Here is a 17,344-nt window from a genome sequence, read left to right as displayed (position 1 = left end):
AAACTTTTAAGCAGCCCCAATGGTGTGGGGATGAAAGAAGGTGAGAGAAGATTTTAGTTGAGAAAAAATACTCCAGTAGGACAGAACCTGGGGAATTGGAAGAGCAAAGTGCCAGTGGTTGGGGAGGGATCTGTCCTTGCGATGATGATTCTTTTTCCCCTCCTCTGTTGGTGAGAGAGTGAATAGAAGTTAGCCTGCAGCAAGAACAAATACACCCCAAGGTCTAGGTCACTGCTTTGTGGCTGACAATCATCTGATCTGCCCTTGAGCACAAATGGAAAAGTCTGGACTCAGATCGGCTGCCGTGGCTGATGCTGCTGAGGCTTGATGGGGATAAATGGAGAAAGCCTAAGAGTGCAGCCTTCGAGATTGGCCAGGGCCCCGGCCTCCGTGGACAGAGGCCTTAGGCTGCCCTCATCTGACCTGACCAGAGGAGCAGACTTCTGCCCCCTGGAGGCTGCTGGCCACCGCGGGTCCAGTGGGCCCAGGCATAGCTGCTTTGTTTGAGCCTGGGTGAGGAGGAGAGAACGGCTGTGAGGGACGGCTGTGAGGGACGTGCCCTGGCTGTCTAACTCGTCCGTCCTGTGTTTGGGAAGCAGCTGGCAAATGCCTCTGCCCCAGGGGGAGCCTGTCAAACAGCCCAGGGCTGGTCCAGAGGTGGCCAGGTGGGTTCGAGCTTGGAGAGAGCCTGTCTTCAGGCCTCTGACTTCTGGAAGATGCGTGGCAACCCCAACTGGGGCTGCAGGAGGAAGGGGAGGTTCTGTCAGGGTAGGAGCTCCCAACACCCTGCAAGGTGCTATTGTTACACCCGTTTCTACAGCCAAGGAAGCGGAAACTCAGAGAGCTTAAGTATCTAGCCTAAGGCCACAGAGCAAGTGACCAAACTGAAATTTGACCCCAGAACTCTGACTCCAAAGCCCTCACTCACTCCAGTCTGCCCAGTGGCCTCCCAGAGAAACCTGCCTGGCGGTGACTCCAGATCTGGAGGACGAGGGCCACATCCTGGGTGGTGTGGTCCTGACGCCCGTTCACAGAGCACTGGCTGGAGCCACAGCTGCAGAAGGGAGATCTTGTTATGCTGTTGATTGTCAGAGCGCTTTCTAGAAGCCCCGTACCTGGGCCCAGGGGCAGCGTGAAGGTCCAGAGGGGCAAAGCCAGCTGGCTCCCACTATCCAGGCTGTAGCTTCCCCAGTGAAGGGGCTTTTTTCATCCAGGCCGCTCTCTGAGCTCAGTGAACCCATTCTTTTTTTTTTTTTAATTTTTTTAAATGTTTTTATTTATTTTTGAGACAGAGAGAGACAGAGCATGAGCAGGGGAGGGGCAGAGCGAGAGGGAGACACAGAATCCGAAGCAGGCTCCAGGCTCTGAGCTGTCAGCACACAGCTCAACGTGGGGCTCGAACTCACAGACTGTGAGATCATGACCTGAACTGAAGTCGGACGCTCAACCGACTGAGCCACCCAGGCGCCCCAGAGAAAGCTTTTAAGCACTCATCTCACCACCAGAATTCTTTCTCATTCTCTTTTTAAAATGAGAACGGAATATAAAGCTTTCCTAATTACACAAGAGTTTTGTCTACATTCGCAAATTAGTTTAATTCGCTAAGGGTGGGTAGGTGGGTGCAAATTCAGTCTCATCGCTGTCACCCTTCACCTCCCTCCCCGCGCTCTGTTCCTATCAACTATCTCATTTCGCTCACAGGAGATGTCTGGCCTGACAGTAAACTAATACTAAAATGTCCTTGGCAAAGGTAATCGCATCTGGTTGTACTATTATAACAATCATTTTCTTTTTTAAGCTGAACTCCTTGTTTTCGGAGAGCCTAATTGGTGCAAGTCTCTGAGCTGTGTACCATAGGGAATATATTTAGCTTTTCTGTCTCCCCTCGCCCCCACCCCCTGACTGTAGACACAGATCACCTGGGCACAACCCTAATTCAAGGCCGTATATGCTACGTGTCTGAAGACATTGTCACATGTAGCAGCCACGATGGCACATCTACCCCAGAGCCCTCCCAGCTGGTCGTTTTAGCTGCTAACACCACCTGGTTCGGTTCAGGGGTTGGGCGCCCATGTGCAGCAGGGGAAGCTGGGCCTCTCCACCACCAGGGTGAATCTGAGTCTAAGCTGATCGAGGTAATTCCAGTTCTCTTGCCAGGGACTGGTGAGGAAGCAGCATGTGACACAGTTACGGAAATGAGGGGTGAGGTAATGTCTGCTGGTTGGGGGTTGGGGGGGGGGACGATGTTCTTAGAAAGATTCCCTTGCTCTTGAAAAGGAATGCAGGGAAAGGATTTTCTGTCTTGCAATGTTTGGATGCAATTGCGTGGGCTCATGATGCCTGATGGTGTCGCAGTCGTCTTATGACCATGAGGGGACAAACGTGAGGACAAAAAGCTAACACTCTGAGTGTGACAGAGCCGAAAGATGAAAAGAACCTGGGTTCTTGATGGGACATTGAGCCCCTGAACTAACCAGCCTTGAAACTTCTCTGCCTCTTGTTTTCTCATGTGAGATTAAAAACCCCCTGATTGTTGGGGACATTTTGAGTTAGGTGTTCTATTGCTTCCTGCCACAAGTGTTCTAATATTAGAGCCTTACGTAGGGGCGCCTGGCTGGCTCGGTTGGTAGAGCATTAGAGCATGTAACTCTTTTTATTATTATTTTACTTTTTTGAGGGGGGGCGCAAGTGAGCAAGGGGCGGGGGGGGGGGGGGGGAGAGAATCCCACGAGGGGTGGAAAGAGAGAGAGAGAGAGAAGTGGAACTCACCCAAAGCAGGGCTCGAGCTCACCTGAAGAGGGGCTCGTGCTCCCCGAGGTGGGACTCGAACTCGCGAACCGTGAGATCATGACCTGAGCCAAAGTCGGACGCTTAACCGACTGAGCCACCCGGGTGCCCTCTAACTTCTTGATAGTGAGGTATTAGACTGTGATTTTTTTCTAAGTTGGACCCTCTTCATTCTAATAATTGTTGATTGTCCATGATGGTTTAGCTGTAATGGGGGCCTGGGGCCGACGGCCAAGAAAGAATTCTTGAGACATCTTCAGTGCAAAAGGGTGATTCTATTCAAGCATGAGGGCAGGATCTGTGGGCAGGAAGAGCTGTCTGAGCATGTAACTATTGAAATAATAAAAATATTAAGATCCTTTTAATTACGTATATCTCTGCCAGTGCAAACATAACCCTGGGAGAGCAAAGAGATTCTATGCCCCCTTCCTTTCCTCAGCATTTGGCCTTCCTCTGCCTGCAGCTCCTGGTCAACCAAACTGATCTGCTTCTTCCTTTCCGTCTTTTCCGGGAGTCTTGGCTGAACTTAAACCATAAATCGAAGGCACGCAGAGAACATCAGCAGGTTTGGAAAATATACCTTCTCTCCTTTTACGTGCAACCGTGAATGGAGCCACAGCCTGATTTGCTGGTGGTGTTGAGGAGCAAGGAGGCTCACTCCGGAAGAATCACCTCCCCCAGGAAGCCCAGCCAGAGGATTCTGATCCCAGGGCGGTTCCAAAACTTCCCCAGCCTAAGGAGCTTGGAGCATGATGCCTGGGACAAGAACCAAACCATAGTCTGAGGGCTCCAAGGTATAAATAGGGATCACTCCACTGGTTGTTCCCCTGCATGGAGGCCCTTGCGTCCTCGAGAGGAAAAAGCCTGTGAGATTGTTTCACCTTTTCTGACCTCCTTGGTTTCCCCTACTCTTTCTCCCTTCTCTACCTCACCCTTCCTCTTCTCTCTCCACTTCCATTTCTCCCTTCCCTCTCTCTCCCACTTTCCCCATCTTCATTTGCTCGGTCACCTCCCTTCCCTCAAGCCAGGTGTCTGCAGACAGAATTCACCCAGGAAGGGACAAAACTTCTTTTTCTTCCTCTCCTCCTCCTCCTCCTCCTTCTTCTTCCTCTTCTTTCTTCTTCCTCTTCCTCCCCCTCCTCCTTTTTTTTTTTTTTTTTTACGTGCAAATAATATTTTATTTCTTCCTCTGGTTGCTAGTAACATTGTTGCACATTTTTTTGTGAAAATTCATCTTGCCCCACTATGAGAACTTGTAACAGACACAGGCAATGGCCCTCGCTGGCTGGGAGCCCCACAGGCTCCCGAGCCAGGAGCTCGGACCGGCTGGGCCCAGCTGTCAGATGAGAGCCTGTGTGGCCTGCAGGCAGAGGACAGGCAGGGCAGTTTGTCGGGTATCAGACTCTTTGAACTTGACTGTTCAGCTGTCACTAGGCCTCTCCATGCAGAAGGTAGGGGGAGATGGATGGCAGAGTGTCACGATCCGATCGCAAAAAAGAGCCTCCTGGTGACTGGCCTGATGGGCAGGAGCCCCTTCCTGTCTCATTTCAGGTGCGTGCATGTGCTCCAACTTGTGCCTGGTTAGAGAGGGGGTAACCAGGGCTCCTCTAGCGGGGGCTGGGAGCCGGGGTCCTACCTCCTCGTTCCCATGGAATTGTGAGGACCACTCCGCATCTTCTTGAGGAAAGTGGGGGAGGAGTGCCTACGCGTCCCAGAGTTTTCCACTGGCTCTAAGCTTCTGCAGGCCAGACAGAAGGGCTCACAGAGTCTGCCAGGTGGGCCAGCATAAAGTCTACACCTCCTTTCGGGTAATCGAAGTCACCAGAGAGTTGGGGAAGTCACTGCCCTCCTTGGACCATCTGACTGCGGTCTCCTCTGAAAATGCATCCTTCGACCACAGATGAGATCGCGTGTATGCTCCAGCCCCGGCTCCATCCTGACACACGGGCCCCAGCTTTCCCCACGCTTCCCCTCTCTGTACAGGCACTGCTGCTCCTTCTCCTCCAGAGAATCTCGGCACATCACCCAATCAAGGAGCAGCGTCAAGCTTCTGGGGAGCAGGGCTCTGAAAGCCACAAGGATGTTTAATACATGCTTCCTTTATTCCCCGAGTCCCCTACTCAAGAGCACGTATGCTTGGAAAAAATGTCAGATATCATTTAATCCAACCCTTTTCTTTAGCCAATGTGGAAGACAAGTCCCAGTGACTGGCCTAGGCCTGGGACCAGGTGTCTTGGTTTGTGGTTAGGTCATTTTCCATGCGACACGAGCCATCTGTTTTTTGTTTTTTGTTTTTTTTTTTAACGTTTGTTTATTTTTGAGAGAGAGAGAGCACATGCGCGAGAGTGGAAGAGGGGCAGAGAGAGAGGAAGACACAGAATCCGAAGCAGGCTCCAGGCTCTGAGCTGTCAGCACAGCGCCCGATCCGGATCTTGAACTCATGAACTGCGAGAATGTGACCTGAGCTAAAGTCGGAGGCTTAACCGACGGAGCCACCCAGGCGCCTCCAACAAGAGCCATCTTAAGTGTAAACCCCTCTGCCTAGCTTTCCTGCCCTCCATAAACCAGCCCTATCTACTCAGGATGCCCATAGCTGTACCACAAACCTCTTCGGCCCTAGTCAGGCTGTCCTTACTAGGTCTCTGTTGTTCTCCATCATGTTCCCCGGAGTTTACCCATCCAAATCCCAGCCATCCCTCAAGGCCTTAGGATCAACTCAGCACAGAATGTTCTTAATGATCATGCTGTTGGACCAGAGCAGGAGACTTGTTCAAGACTACAGAGCTCATTATCAGCTGGCCCAGGAAGAACCCCTGCCTTGACCTCCTTCATCCTTCCATGTGGGGTGGCCCTGTCTCCTCCTCAGGGACCTACTGACCGGTGAATGGCCTATCAATTGTAAACTGACTCTGAAAGGCATTGAACCCATGGGGGAACTGCTAGGAAATGAGGTAAGTTCAGAATATCCCATGCACCCATGTTTGATTGACAAGGCCAACTCCACGGGGAGACTATAGGCTGAGGGGAGGGGAGTTTCTGCTCCAGGGACTCTCCAACTGTGGAGAGCACATCCTCTGCCAGGGAGTAGGGACAAACTCTCATCAGGTACAGTCTTGTTACAAGAGACCCCAGAATCAGGTGGAGGCCAAGGTAAGAGGCCCAGTTTCTGTTCTCATAAGTGGTGTGACCAACCCTGCAACAGCTCCTTCCCAGTCTCACTCACCCAGTAACTAGAGCCTCTGCCTTGCACCACAAGGACATCAAAGACAATGGGACTGACCTACTAGAAAGAAGGTCTGGGATGTCATGACACTTCCCTCCTAAATGCTCCTGTGGGCACCTCCTGAGAACAAGAACATTCCCTTACACAACCATATTCCCATCTTCACAGCTAAAAACAGAATAATTGTTCCATAGCATATAATACACAAATTACTCCAATAGTGCTTTTTTTTATCCCCCTCTGAATCTGCGATCCAATCTAGTTTGTACATTGCATTTAGTTGTTATAGCTCTCGGTCTCTTTTTTTGTCTAGAACAATCTCCCACTGTACTGGGTTGAATGGTAGCTCGCCAAAAAGATGTCGACGTGTCAGAACCCGTGATGGTGACCTTATTTGGAAGAAGGGTCTTTGCAAGATGTAGTTAAGGATCTCGAGATTATCCTGGATTAGCCGGGTCATCCAGTTTAATGGCAAGACAGAAAAGAGAAGACAGACACCAAGAAGAAGGCCATGTGAAGACAGAGGCAGAGATTAGAGACGCTGCCACGAGCCAGGAAACACCAGGAGCCGCCAGGAGCTGGAAGAGGCAAGGAAGGATTCTCCCCTTTGGAGGAACAGCCCTCCCAACATCTTGATTTTGGACTTCCAGCCTCCAGAACTGTGAGAATGAATTTTTGTTGTTTGAAGCCCCCAAGTTGTGGGTAATCTTTTTTTTTTTTTTTCAACGTTTATTTATTTTTGGGACAGAGAGAGACAGAGCATGAACGGGGGAAGGTCAGAGAGAGGGGAGACACAGAATCGGAAACAGGCTCCAGGCTCTGAGCCATCAGCCCAGAGCCTGACGCGGGGCTCGAACTCACGGACCGCGAGATCGTGACCTGGCTGAAGTCGGACGCTTAACCAACTGCGCCACCCAGGCGCCCCTGTGGGTAATCTTTTATGACCTTCCTATTTTCCTAGGAAATTCATATGCTCCCCCCCTTTAAAAAAATGACACTGACTTTTTTAAAAGTCTAGGAATTGTTGTATTATCGAATGTCCCAATTCTGAAATTGTCTTCAGATTGACCTTTTAAAGTCATAAATCAGATCAAGTCATTCCCTTGCTTAAAACCCTCCAACGCCTTTTCATTGCATTAAAATAAAATAAGCTATAAACTCTTTACTCTGATTTACAAAGCCCTACGTGCCCTGACTCCCTCCCATGCCTCCAGCCTCACCTTTCCCTCTCCTCCTCACTCATCTCACTCAGCCTCACTGACCTTTCTCTAATTCCTCAGACATGCCAAGCTCATCCCAATCTTACCCCTTATGCTCTGGTTCTTTCCTCTGCCCAGGTGACAACCAAATACAACTCTTGATCTTTGATCCCAGATTGGGGGAAATAGCTATGAAGGACATCCTTGAGATAACTGGGGGAATTTGAACAGGACTGTATATTAGATAATATTGTTGTATTAATGTTAAATTTCCTGAGTGGGGAAATAGTACTGTAGGCAAATGTCTTTGTTCTTAGGAGATGCCTGATGAAGTATTTAGGGGTGAAATATCATGATGTCTGAAACTTACTTTCAAAGGAATTGTGGCAAAATACTGACAACTGTAAGTCCAGGAGAAGGGTATACTGGGGCCTCTAGCAATGTTCTTTCAACTCTTCTCTGGGTTTGAAACTCTTAAAAATAAAATGGGGAAAAAGACAGACAATTTAAAGAAAAAAAATCTTAATCCAGGAATACTCAAATTTTCATGCACATTAAAAATCATCTAGGAAGTTTGTTAAAATGCAGATGCTAGAGATTCAGAAGATCTGGTTGAGGCACTGGACACTGGCATCTGCTTTTTAACAGTCTCTCAGGTGACTCTGTCAAGCCCCCAGGCCATGCTATGAGAGGGAAAATTCACTTAGCATTCCATGGCCATAAGCTGCTCTCCTGTTCTCCAGCTGAGGGGTGGCTGGTTGGAAAGGTCAGGAAGGCAGATGGAGACGTGATTTTATGATAGGGCAGGACTGGAGATTGTGAACATAGTAGAAGATGGGGCTGGGGTGGGGGGCAGTGTTTGCAGGCAGAGAACAGAGTTTGCCCTGCTTCCGTGGCTTTTTGCTTGGGGTGGGGGCTGCTGGGGCAGTGCAGAGGAGGCTCCTAGAGACCAGGTGAAGAATAGAATCAGGGCTCTGAACTCCTAAGACCAGTGTTGCTATTCTATTTTACACAACCTTGTGAATTTTTCTTAGCTGTAGAAAGAAGGTGAAATAATTGTGAATTCCCCAAATTCCAATGTTGGTGAACCAACCTGGAGTCTTAGATGGATTGACTGCAGACATGTCATTCTAACTTCTGACCAGAAGGTGGCAGCAACACATCTCTCTTTATTTTCCAGACCACCTATCATGGGAAAGATTTTTTTTTTCAGGTGCCTCAGAGTTCCCTTCACAATTTAACCAACACTTATTTGACCTAGATCATATGCTATACTCCACAGACACAAAGGTGACTAAGACTCAATCCCTTTCCCAAAGATCATATTATCAGGGATGGGGGAGTCAGACCTATAAACAGATTAGTACTAGTTTACTAGCTGTGTGACCTTGGGCAAATTGCTTAACCACTCTGTGCCTGCTTTTTCAACTGTAAAGTGGGAATCATAATAGTACCTATGTTGTAGGGTGATTGCGAGGATTAGAAATGATAACGTGTGTAAAATGTATACCACACAGGAAATGTTACCTATTACTATACGATACAGTGAGAAAAGTGATGGGATGGAAAAGATACCCAGAGTACTCCCTAACTGGGAGGAGCAGAGTCCCCAGAGGGAGATAATGGGGAAGGGATTCCACTCTGGTGCAGCCACTCTGTCAGTGGGGACCCTGTGGCCAGACCAGCCTGGGAGACAACCCAGCTTGAGAGGTGTGGAGCTGGACTCCTTCTGGCTAGGTTCATCTTGGCTCCTACAGGCCCAGAGCCCAGAACATCAGCAGGGCCTAACCAGCAGAGGGAGCCACGATTAGCCTGCTGTGCAACCTCAGACTGGCAACTTTGTCCCTCTGAGCTTCAAGTGCTACTAAGTGGTGGGGAAAGGGGACCACAGAAACCAAGGGATGGTACTGAGTTCCACATCTGGACACCACCGGAGAGTCAGCTGTAAAGTCAGCCAATTCAGGGGCAGCAGGGACTTGGAGCTAGGGGTGTAAAGAGGAAGCACTAAGAAGGCAAAGAGATCTTGAGGATGACATTGGACTTTCCCCAGGATGTGGAATGGAGGTCGAGCCGGTCCTACACCTCTGGAGGGCAGGGGGACCCCAGCTGACACTTAGTTACAAGTGAGCAGGGTTGTGACATTGCTCCCCCGTGTCTCAGCTTCCTCTCTGTCACATAGGAGGGGAAGAAGGCCATCAACAGTGTTGAGCACCTACTATGAGCCTCATGACGTGCTAATTACTTCATGTACAATATCTCACCTAGACGCCACAATGCCCAGGAAGGAAGGTGTCATTTTTCCTGTTTTACAGATGAAGAAACTAAAGCTCAGAGAGGACAAGTAAGTTGCCCAGCGTCGTGCAGCTAGTAAGTGCCCAGGCTGGTGGCCTGATCTCTTTTCCCATGACCTTTTCCGTCATTTGGCTTTAGCCTCAGTTGTCCACTCCCTTAGAAATGCCCTGGAAGTCTTATCATCCATAAATACCCCAGCTCCAGAATCACAAATTCATGCATCTTGCTCTCTGACATCCATTCCCCACCCTCTCGGTGCCTCTTTCAATTCCATTGTACTGTGACTGTTTTCTGGCCCTGCCTGGGAGGCCAGCTCCGGACCTCTTTACTCTCCCAATCTCCCACCCTCTTGCCCACACGCCCTTCCTCAACCATTTTGAGTCCGTGGCCTGTCATTCAGTAGCACTCTTGCCAGTAACCTCAACTTCATTGCTCACCTTCCTTGCAAACCTCTGAATGCATCTGATTGTCATTTCTCTCCAAGCCTTCACTGGAGCAGCGGAAGGGGGAGGGGTAATAATACCACTGACTACTATGTACACAGCACATATTCTGTGCCAAGTGCTAAGTGCTTCACATATTTAACTCAGTTTATCCTCCAACTCTATGCGGTAGGTACGATTCTTATTGTCCCCATTTATGGATAAAGAAAATGGAGTGGATAGAGGTGAAATCACTCACCCAAACTCAAAAGCACACAGCTAATTAATTTGAGGAGGCCATGATCAAACCCAGGTCTGTCCAGAGTCCCTGACATTGAGAAGAGATCAGCAGGGAGGTACTTGGCTCCTTCCACTCTGGGACCAGAACTGCTCTCAGCCACTAGTAGGGACAATCCAAAAGAAATCCAGAACCTCACTGCATTCGGCAGCTGACAAGATCATTTGAGACATCCGTGATAATAATAAAACTAACTTACATTTCATCCATTATTCTATTATCCTAAGTGTTTAATCCTCCCAACAGCAGTATGCAGTAGAAGTTACAATTGTCCGCGTTTTACTAGGGGACATGGAAGGACACTGTAACAGGCCTAAATTCATACAACACAGAATGTTGGAGTCAGATGGGAAGCTGGGCAGCTGGATGCCAGAGCCCTGGCTCTCTCTTTGTTCAAATTTTTGTAAAGTGTATTTATTTTAGAAAGACAGAGACAGTGAGAGTGGGGGAGGGGCAGAGAGAAAGGAGAAGAGAGAGAGAATACCAAGCAGGTTCCGTGCTGCCAGCGCAGAGCCCGACTTGAAGCTCGAGCCCATGAAACCACAAGATCATGACCAAGAGTCGATCACTTAACTGATGAATCACCCAGGCGCCCCCAGAACCCTGGCTCTTAATGGTGACCCTTTCCTACCTTTCTTCTGGCCTCAAGATCTCCCAGGGCTGGCTCGTTCTTTCTTTCTTTCTTTCTTTCTTTCTTTCTTTCTTTCTTTCTTTCTTTCTTTCTTTCTTTCAAGTATGGTGGGGGGTTGCAGGGGTGGGCAGAGGGAGAGGGGGAGAGAGAATTGCAGAGCCCAATGTGGAGCTCATTGTAAGGCTCCATCTCATGACCATGAGATCATGACCTGAGCCAAAATCAAAAGTCAGATGCTTAATCAACTAAGCCACACAGGCACCCCCTGGCGTAAGGGGGGAGGAGTAAGGGGTAAAAAAGGGGGGGGGGATCTCCTCTGACTTGCCTGCAGGCCTAGTTCCCCCACCCAGGCCCTGGCCTTCCTTACTCCCTCCACAGCTCCCAGAGCCCTGCTGAGGAGGTCCTGGTCCCTTTTCCTCTGAGGCATCTGAGTGGTGAGCTGGGAGCTTAAGCAGCAAAAGGGTGGGAACTCCCCTTGGAACTCCCTGGGCCCAGCCCAAGGGGCCTCTGCTCTACTCTCAAAGGCCCAGACCTACCAGCAGCTCCCTATAAAGGACCAGCTTAGACTCCCAGTTTGCTCCCTAGGTACAGCAGGCAGAGGCAGGGCAGGGCCTAGGCTGGAGTTGGTGGGACTCCAGGCCAATGGCAGCTGGGGCTCAGAGCCTAGGGTTGCAGCAGAAAACACCAAAACTTCTCCATCACCCCCTCCCCCACCCCACACATAGCTGCCAAGCCCCCACCCCCAGCCCAGGCTGGACCCCACCCCACCCCACTCCTAGAAGTCAGAGGGGACAGGCCCAGGTCTATCCATCCTGTCCCCTCTCTCCCATCCTCCCTCTTCCCATTCCCCTGGCAACCAAACCAGACCCATCAAGGAGAAGGACCTGGCAGCTGTGCAGGGAGAGACTAATGGCCCGGAAGGAAGGAGGGGCCTGGAGAGGAGACGAAGGAAGGCGGTAGGGTTGTGAGCAGGCGGGCGTTGGCCCATCTCAGAGGACACACAAAGGAGGGGCGGCTCCTCTGCCCTGCAATGCCGAGGAGCTGGCTGGCCAAGGAGCCGCCCTCCTCATCCCCCCCTGCCAGAGAGTCAGCCTGGAGTCCCAAACCTGCTTCCCCAGATGCCCAGCTCTTATCCTCAGGGCCAGTCGAGGTGGACCTGTCCGTGCTGGAAAGCCCTGGAGTCCCCGGCAGCAGCAGCCCCATGGCTCTTGGCAAACCCAGCAGGCCTCAGCACCCTGGCTCCTGCAGACCATCTGAGCTGCCTCTATCCACTCCGGGGCGGCCTGTGCCTGAGTTCTGGAAGCCGCAGACATGCAAAGGCCAGACATCAGCCTTCACGATAACGGGGGTGGGGGAGGGCAGGAAGGGATGTGTGGTTGTGTGTGTGTAATGTGTGTGCACATAGGTAATGTGGCTAGCGTGCATATGCATCTGTGTGTGTGCACAGGCTTGTAGATCTGCTTTGGGACGTTCTCTCTCCTCTTTCAGTCCCTGGACCACTAGGGATGAGTACTTTCTCTTTCCGCATCTCTTCCCCATCCAGCCCCACCCATCCCTGGGTACCTGCAACTCCTCGATACTGGTAACCGGTTCCTGCCAGTCCATTCATCTCTCAGCCTTGGCAGCAGCTGCGGCCCCTCAGCCCCCTCCCCTTCCTACCTCAGGAATTGCTTTGGTTCCCGTAAGGCCCATGACTGAGCAGCAGTTGGTTGGGGGAAGGGAGAATCCAGTAAAGCCAGACAGCATACAACTAGCTCCCTCAGCTCAGCCTCTGGCAGGACACAGACTAAGTGGGACCCAGAGTTGGGCCCAGCCACCCTCAACCCCCTCTGCTGTGCCCACCCTGTTGGGGCCTGGTGTAGGTCCAAGTTTGGGAGCTGTGTCTTTAAGGCTGAGCCATCAGCAGGCAACCCCCTGGCCAAGTGTCCAGAGGAGGGGGAGGGGAAGTGGCCAGTCCATTAGCGGCAGAGCTGGCGCCAGGCAGCAGCCCTCCACAGGGCCCTGGGGACTACAGAGGGATGAGCCCTTCCCACCCCCCTCAGCTCCCCCTGCCCTCCCGTCCCCCATTTCTCCCTGGGCGTGGTAGCAGAGGGGTAGCTGACAGCAGGTAAAAGCAGAGCCTAGCCTTCAGGGGACAAGTGGAGGCACAGGCCCTGGGGCCCAAGCCAGACCAACTCACCATCTACCTGGGCCATCTCCTCCCCACTCATATGCCAGAAGCCTGCCCTTTAACTTCCAGTCCTCCTATCCCCCCATTTTTTTTTTTTTAACTGAGGTTTAACTGACATAACGTTAATTTCAGGTGGACAATGTAATGATTCTACATTTGTAGATCTCCGATTTTCAATAGCTCTCTCAGGCAGGAACCCCAGCTCCAGTCAGGTCCTCCCACCCAAGGCTCCAGCTCCGGATGCTTGCTGGAGGGTGCTGACCCCCAGCCCAGGCCTGCCAGTGGTCGCCAGGCCTGCTTCCTTCCCCGCTTGCAACAGGGGGAATCAACTAGGCAGGGCGCCAGCAAACCTAGGAGCGAGGGTGCGGCGCTCCTGCAGCTCCGCAGGGGTGGGGCATCCCCCTCCCCACATAGCCCCGCCGTCAGGCCAGTGGGAGGAGCTGCCCGTGCCCCCCCTGTGCCCGCAGGGCTATAAAGCCGCCTCGCAGCGGTCTGCGGCTCCTTCCCCGCTCCCGGACCAGCTTTGCCAGCGGTGACTGCCCATCCTCGGCCACCATGAGCCACCCGTCGGGCCTCCGAGCCAGCGTCAGTTCCACCTCATACCGCCGCACCTTCGGGCCACCGCCCTCACTGTCCCCTGGGTCCTACTCCTACGCGTCCAGCTCCCGCTTCTCGAGCAGTCGCTTGCTGGGCTCGGCATCCCCTGGCTCCTCCGTGCGCCTGGGCAGCTTCCGCGGCCCCCGGGCGGGCGCGGGCGCCCTCCTGCGCCTGCCCTCGGAGCGCCTCGACTTCTCCATGGCCGAGGCCCTCAACCAAGAGTTCCTGGCCACGCGCAGCAACGAGAAGCAGGAGCTGCAGGAGCTCAACGACCGCTTCGCCAACTTCATTGAGAAGGTGCGCTTCCTGGAGCAGCAGAACGCGGCCTTGCGCGGGGAGCTGAGCCAGGCCCGGGGCCAGGAGCCGGCGCGCGCCGACCAGCTGTGCCAGCAGGAGCTGCGCGAGCTGCGGAGGGAGCTAGAGCTGCTGGGCCGCGAGCGCGACCGGGTGCAGGTGGAGCGCGACGGGCTGGCGGAGGACCTGGCGGCGCTGAAGCAGAGGTCAGGGGGCAGGACCGGGGCTGGGCGGCGGCCGTCGAGGCGGCTGCTCCTCGCTCGGCTCCCTTCCCCACCAGCCGCCGAAGGGCGTGGCTCCCCTCATCCACCCCAGCGTGTGCAGGCAGCATGCTCGCCTGTGGGCTCTAAGACCCCTGCTTTCGCTCTACCACTTTGTTGACTCTCTGGGGAGGGGAGGGGGGAGTTACCATGTCTGACCATCTCAGCCCGTTAGATAGTGGGCAAGTCAATCGGTCAGCATGAAGACCCCTCTTCAGAGTCCTGGACAGTAAGCAGCCTCTAGCCCAGACCCTGGGGTGCGCGGTGACCCTACAATTCAGCTTCTGCCCCCTTTTCTTGCCAGGTTAGAGGAGGAGACGCGCAAGCGGGAGGATGCGGAGCACAACCTCGTGCTCTTCCGCAAGGTGAGCCCGGGGCCCATGTCAACTCCGACTCCCCACCTCTGCCCTCGCCTTTGTACTAGGGTGGCATCTGTGGGCGCGAGGAGGCGACCAGAAACCTCTAGAGACAGGCAGGGAGGTCCTGGCCCTTTCTCAGCCTGAGCAGCCCCTCCCGGCTCTTGAACCCTCATTTCCACCCCCACTAAGGATGTGGACGACGCCACCCTGTCCCGCCTGGAACTAGAGCGCAAGATTGAGTCTCTAATGGATGAGATTGAGTTCCTCAAGAAGCTGCACGAGGAGGTAGGTGGATCCGAGTGTCAGGGGAGGCTTCGAAGGTAGCAGGCGGTCTCGTTGGAGCTGGAAGGCAGGCGCTGGTTCAGAAGACTGGCGAATGGGGAGGAGGAATTGCCTGGGGAAGAGTAGTGAGATTCGCTGGGCAGACGCAGCCCCTCAACCCCCTCTCTACAGGTGGTTTGACTCCCACCCCTGCGCCACCTGGTGGCGAGCAGCGGAGCTGCACCCCTTAAAACTTGGCCGCTGGCTTGGAGCCGGCCAGGGCGCAGACCGCACCGTCATATGCGCGCTGCACTCCCTGGCGCCCCCTTCTGTTCATTCGAGTGTTTCTTCTCTTTCTGTGCGTGAACTGCGCGGCCCGCGTGGGATCCGCGCGGCAACCTCGACAACTTGTTGTCCTCGGCGGCAGGAGCTTCGAGACCTGCAGGTAAGCGTGGAGAGCCAGCAGGTGCAGCAGGTCGAGGTGGAGGCCACCGTGAAGCCTGAGCTGACGGCGGCGCTGAGGGACATCCGCGCGCAGTACGAAAGCATCGCGGCGAAGAACCTGCAAGAGGCAGAGGAGTGGTACAAGTCCAAAGTGCGAAAGCCCGGGAGGGTTAGGGAGAGTCGGGGAGGCTGGGCGCTAAGGGGAGGGCGCGTCCCGTCAGCTCACAGCGGCACTGCCTCGCGCGCGGTAGTACGCGGACCTGTCCGACGCCGCCAACCGGAATCACGAGGCCCTGCGTCAAGCCAAGCAGGAGATGAATGAGTCCCGACGCCAGATACAGAGCCTGACGTGCGAAGTGGACGGACTCCGCGGTACGGTGAGTACCAGGCTTCGCGCCCAGGCCCAGGGGGCGGGGGTGGGGTGGGTGGAGGATGAAGGCTGTTACCCCAATGGTGACCCTCTGGTCCCCCCAGAACGAGGCGCTGCTCAGACAGCTGCGGGAGCTGGAGGAGCAGTTTGCTCTGGAGGCGGGCGGGTACCAGGCGGGCGCCGCGAGGCTCGAGGAGGAGTTGCGACAGCTGAAGGAGGAGATGGCACGGCACCTGCGCGAGTACCAGGAGCTCCTTAATGTCAAGATGGCCCTGGATATCGAGATCGCCACCTACCGGAAGCTGCTGGAGGGCGAAGAGAGCAGGTGGGGGGCAAAACTGCTGGAGGGTGGGAGTGTAGGGGACGGTCGGGATTGGGTGTGTTCAGGGAAGGGGAGGGGCTTGGGCAGAGTAACTGACCACTTGGCTTCGCTCCCAGGATTTCCGTGCCAGTCCATTCTTTTGCATCCTTAAGTATAAAAACGACTGGTGAGTCTCCTCCCATGCCTGGCTTCCAATCTACCTGTCCCCTTGTCCACTTCTGCCCTGACCAGACTCTTGCTACGGCCCTGCTCAGGGATCGATTCTGTCCACGAACTACTGAGTCCTGGTCTACATGCTACCCCACTCCGCATGTCCTGCCACTCCCCTCCCCCCACAGATGGGAGTGAGGGCTTAAGAGGAGAGAAACCCCAAGCCTCCTCTCTTCCACTCCTCATCCTACTTTTTCCAGTGCCTGAGGTGGAGCCTCCCCAGGACATCCACAGCAGGAAGATGGTTCTGATCAAGACCATTGAGACTCAGGATGGGGAGGTGAGATGGGCCACTTGAGGCCAGGATCCCATCATGGCACATATTATTTCTGAGCGCCAGCCTGGCTGCATCTTAGAGTACTGTAGGTTAGTGGTCCTTGGGGTGGCAGAGAGACAAGGAGATAGAGAAGGTGGATGGACAGCCTGGAGCCTCAGCTGGTTTTGCTGGAGAAGGAGACACCATACCCCAAAGGAGATTGAAAGAGTGTGGTGCTTAATGGTTTGTGCCCTTCACATGCCTTGCCCCCAGCAGGTGGTGACTGAGTCCCAGAAGGAACAGCGCAGTGAGCTGGACAAGTCTTCGACTCACAGCTACTGAACCCATTGGTCCAGAGTTTCCTGACCCTGCCCTAGGCCTACTCTAAGTCCCAGACCCTAACACCAGTACTGAATTAGTCCTCTCTCACTCTGCATGTGTCTAGGGGATGGCACAAGTCACCCCTTCCCTGGCCTGTGGCCAAGTGCTACCCAGCCAGCCCTCTCCCTGCCCTGACATACATATATATGACCTATATGTGCCCCTTATTGCGTCCTAGTCAGAGGCCAGCAATCCCCCGATCGAGTCTACTCCTACCATTATCCCATGACCAGTGGACTGGGCCGGGGTCTGAGTTTCGCTTTTGAATCAAATAAAACTGCTGTCAAGAGAAACCTCGCCAGTGCATTTGTGTCTGTGGAAGTGAGGGTGCCTGTGGGGAGGGGGCGTACCAGTATTTTCCCCTTGTCTCTGGTCATTTCTTTTCTGAATCCCGTATGTTGGAATCTATGGTCCTATCTGTACTTCTAGTTCTATGTCCGCTCCTTCTCGGCTTCTGTCTGCCATCTACAGCCCTGAATGTCCAAGTGCTTTCTGGGTGTGCCCTAGACCCCTCAAACTCAACATGTCCAAAACAGAGCTCCTCATTTCCCTCTCCACCATCTGCAAT

At 53.5% G+C, this 17,344-nt stretch overlaps 1 protein-coding gene across 1 annotated transcript; it reads left to right on the top strand.

Annotated features, from left to right (window-relative positions):
• The first annotated feature begins 6,869 nt into the window (after positions 1 to 6,869).
• On the top strand, positions 6,870 to 16,906 carry PRPH (peripherin). Its single transcript, XM_025930144.2, has 10 exons — positions 6,870 to 6,936; positions 13,490 to 14,119; positions 14,478 to 14,538; positions 14,722 to 14,817; positions 15,221 to 15,388; positions 15,489 to 15,614; positions 15,712 to 15,932; positions 16,046 to 16,095; positions 16,340 to 16,419; positions 16,669 to 16,906. Exons 2-10 carry the CDS (start codon positions 13,578 to 13,580, stop codon positions 16,735 to 16,737), a joined length of 1,413 nt encoding a protein of 470 aa, XP_025785929.1. The 5' UTR covers positions 6,870 to 6,936; positions 13,490 to 13,577; the 3' UTR covers positions 16,738 to 16,906.
• Positions 16,907 to 17,344: the final 438 nt, after the last annotated feature.

Source organism: Puma concolor, chromosome B4 (genome assembly GCF_028749965.1).
Source record: "Puma concolor isolate L17-30 chromosome B4, mPumCon1.1.hap2, whole genome shotgun sequence".
NCBI classification, from domain to species: Eukaryota; Metazoa; Chordata; class Mammalia; order Carnivora; family Felidae; genus Puma; species Puma concolor.
This window is presented reverse-complemented; position numbering and strand designations above follow the sequence as displayed.

Excerpts from the sequence above, each read along its gene's own strand:
- PRPH (XM_025930144.2), top strand. The coding sequence starts at position 13,578 with ATGAGCCACCCGTCGGGCCTCCGAGCCAGCGTCAGTTCCACCTCATAC. Across the intron at positions 14,539-14,721 it reads ACCTCGTGCTCTTCCGCAAG|GATGTGGACGACGCCACCCT; the intron begins GTGAGCCCGGGG and ends ACCCCCACTAAG. Across the intron at positions 15,933-16,045 it reads CTGGAGGGCGAAGAGAGCAG|GATTTCCGTGCCAGTCCATT; the intron begins GTGGGGGGCAAA and ends CTTCGCTCCCAG.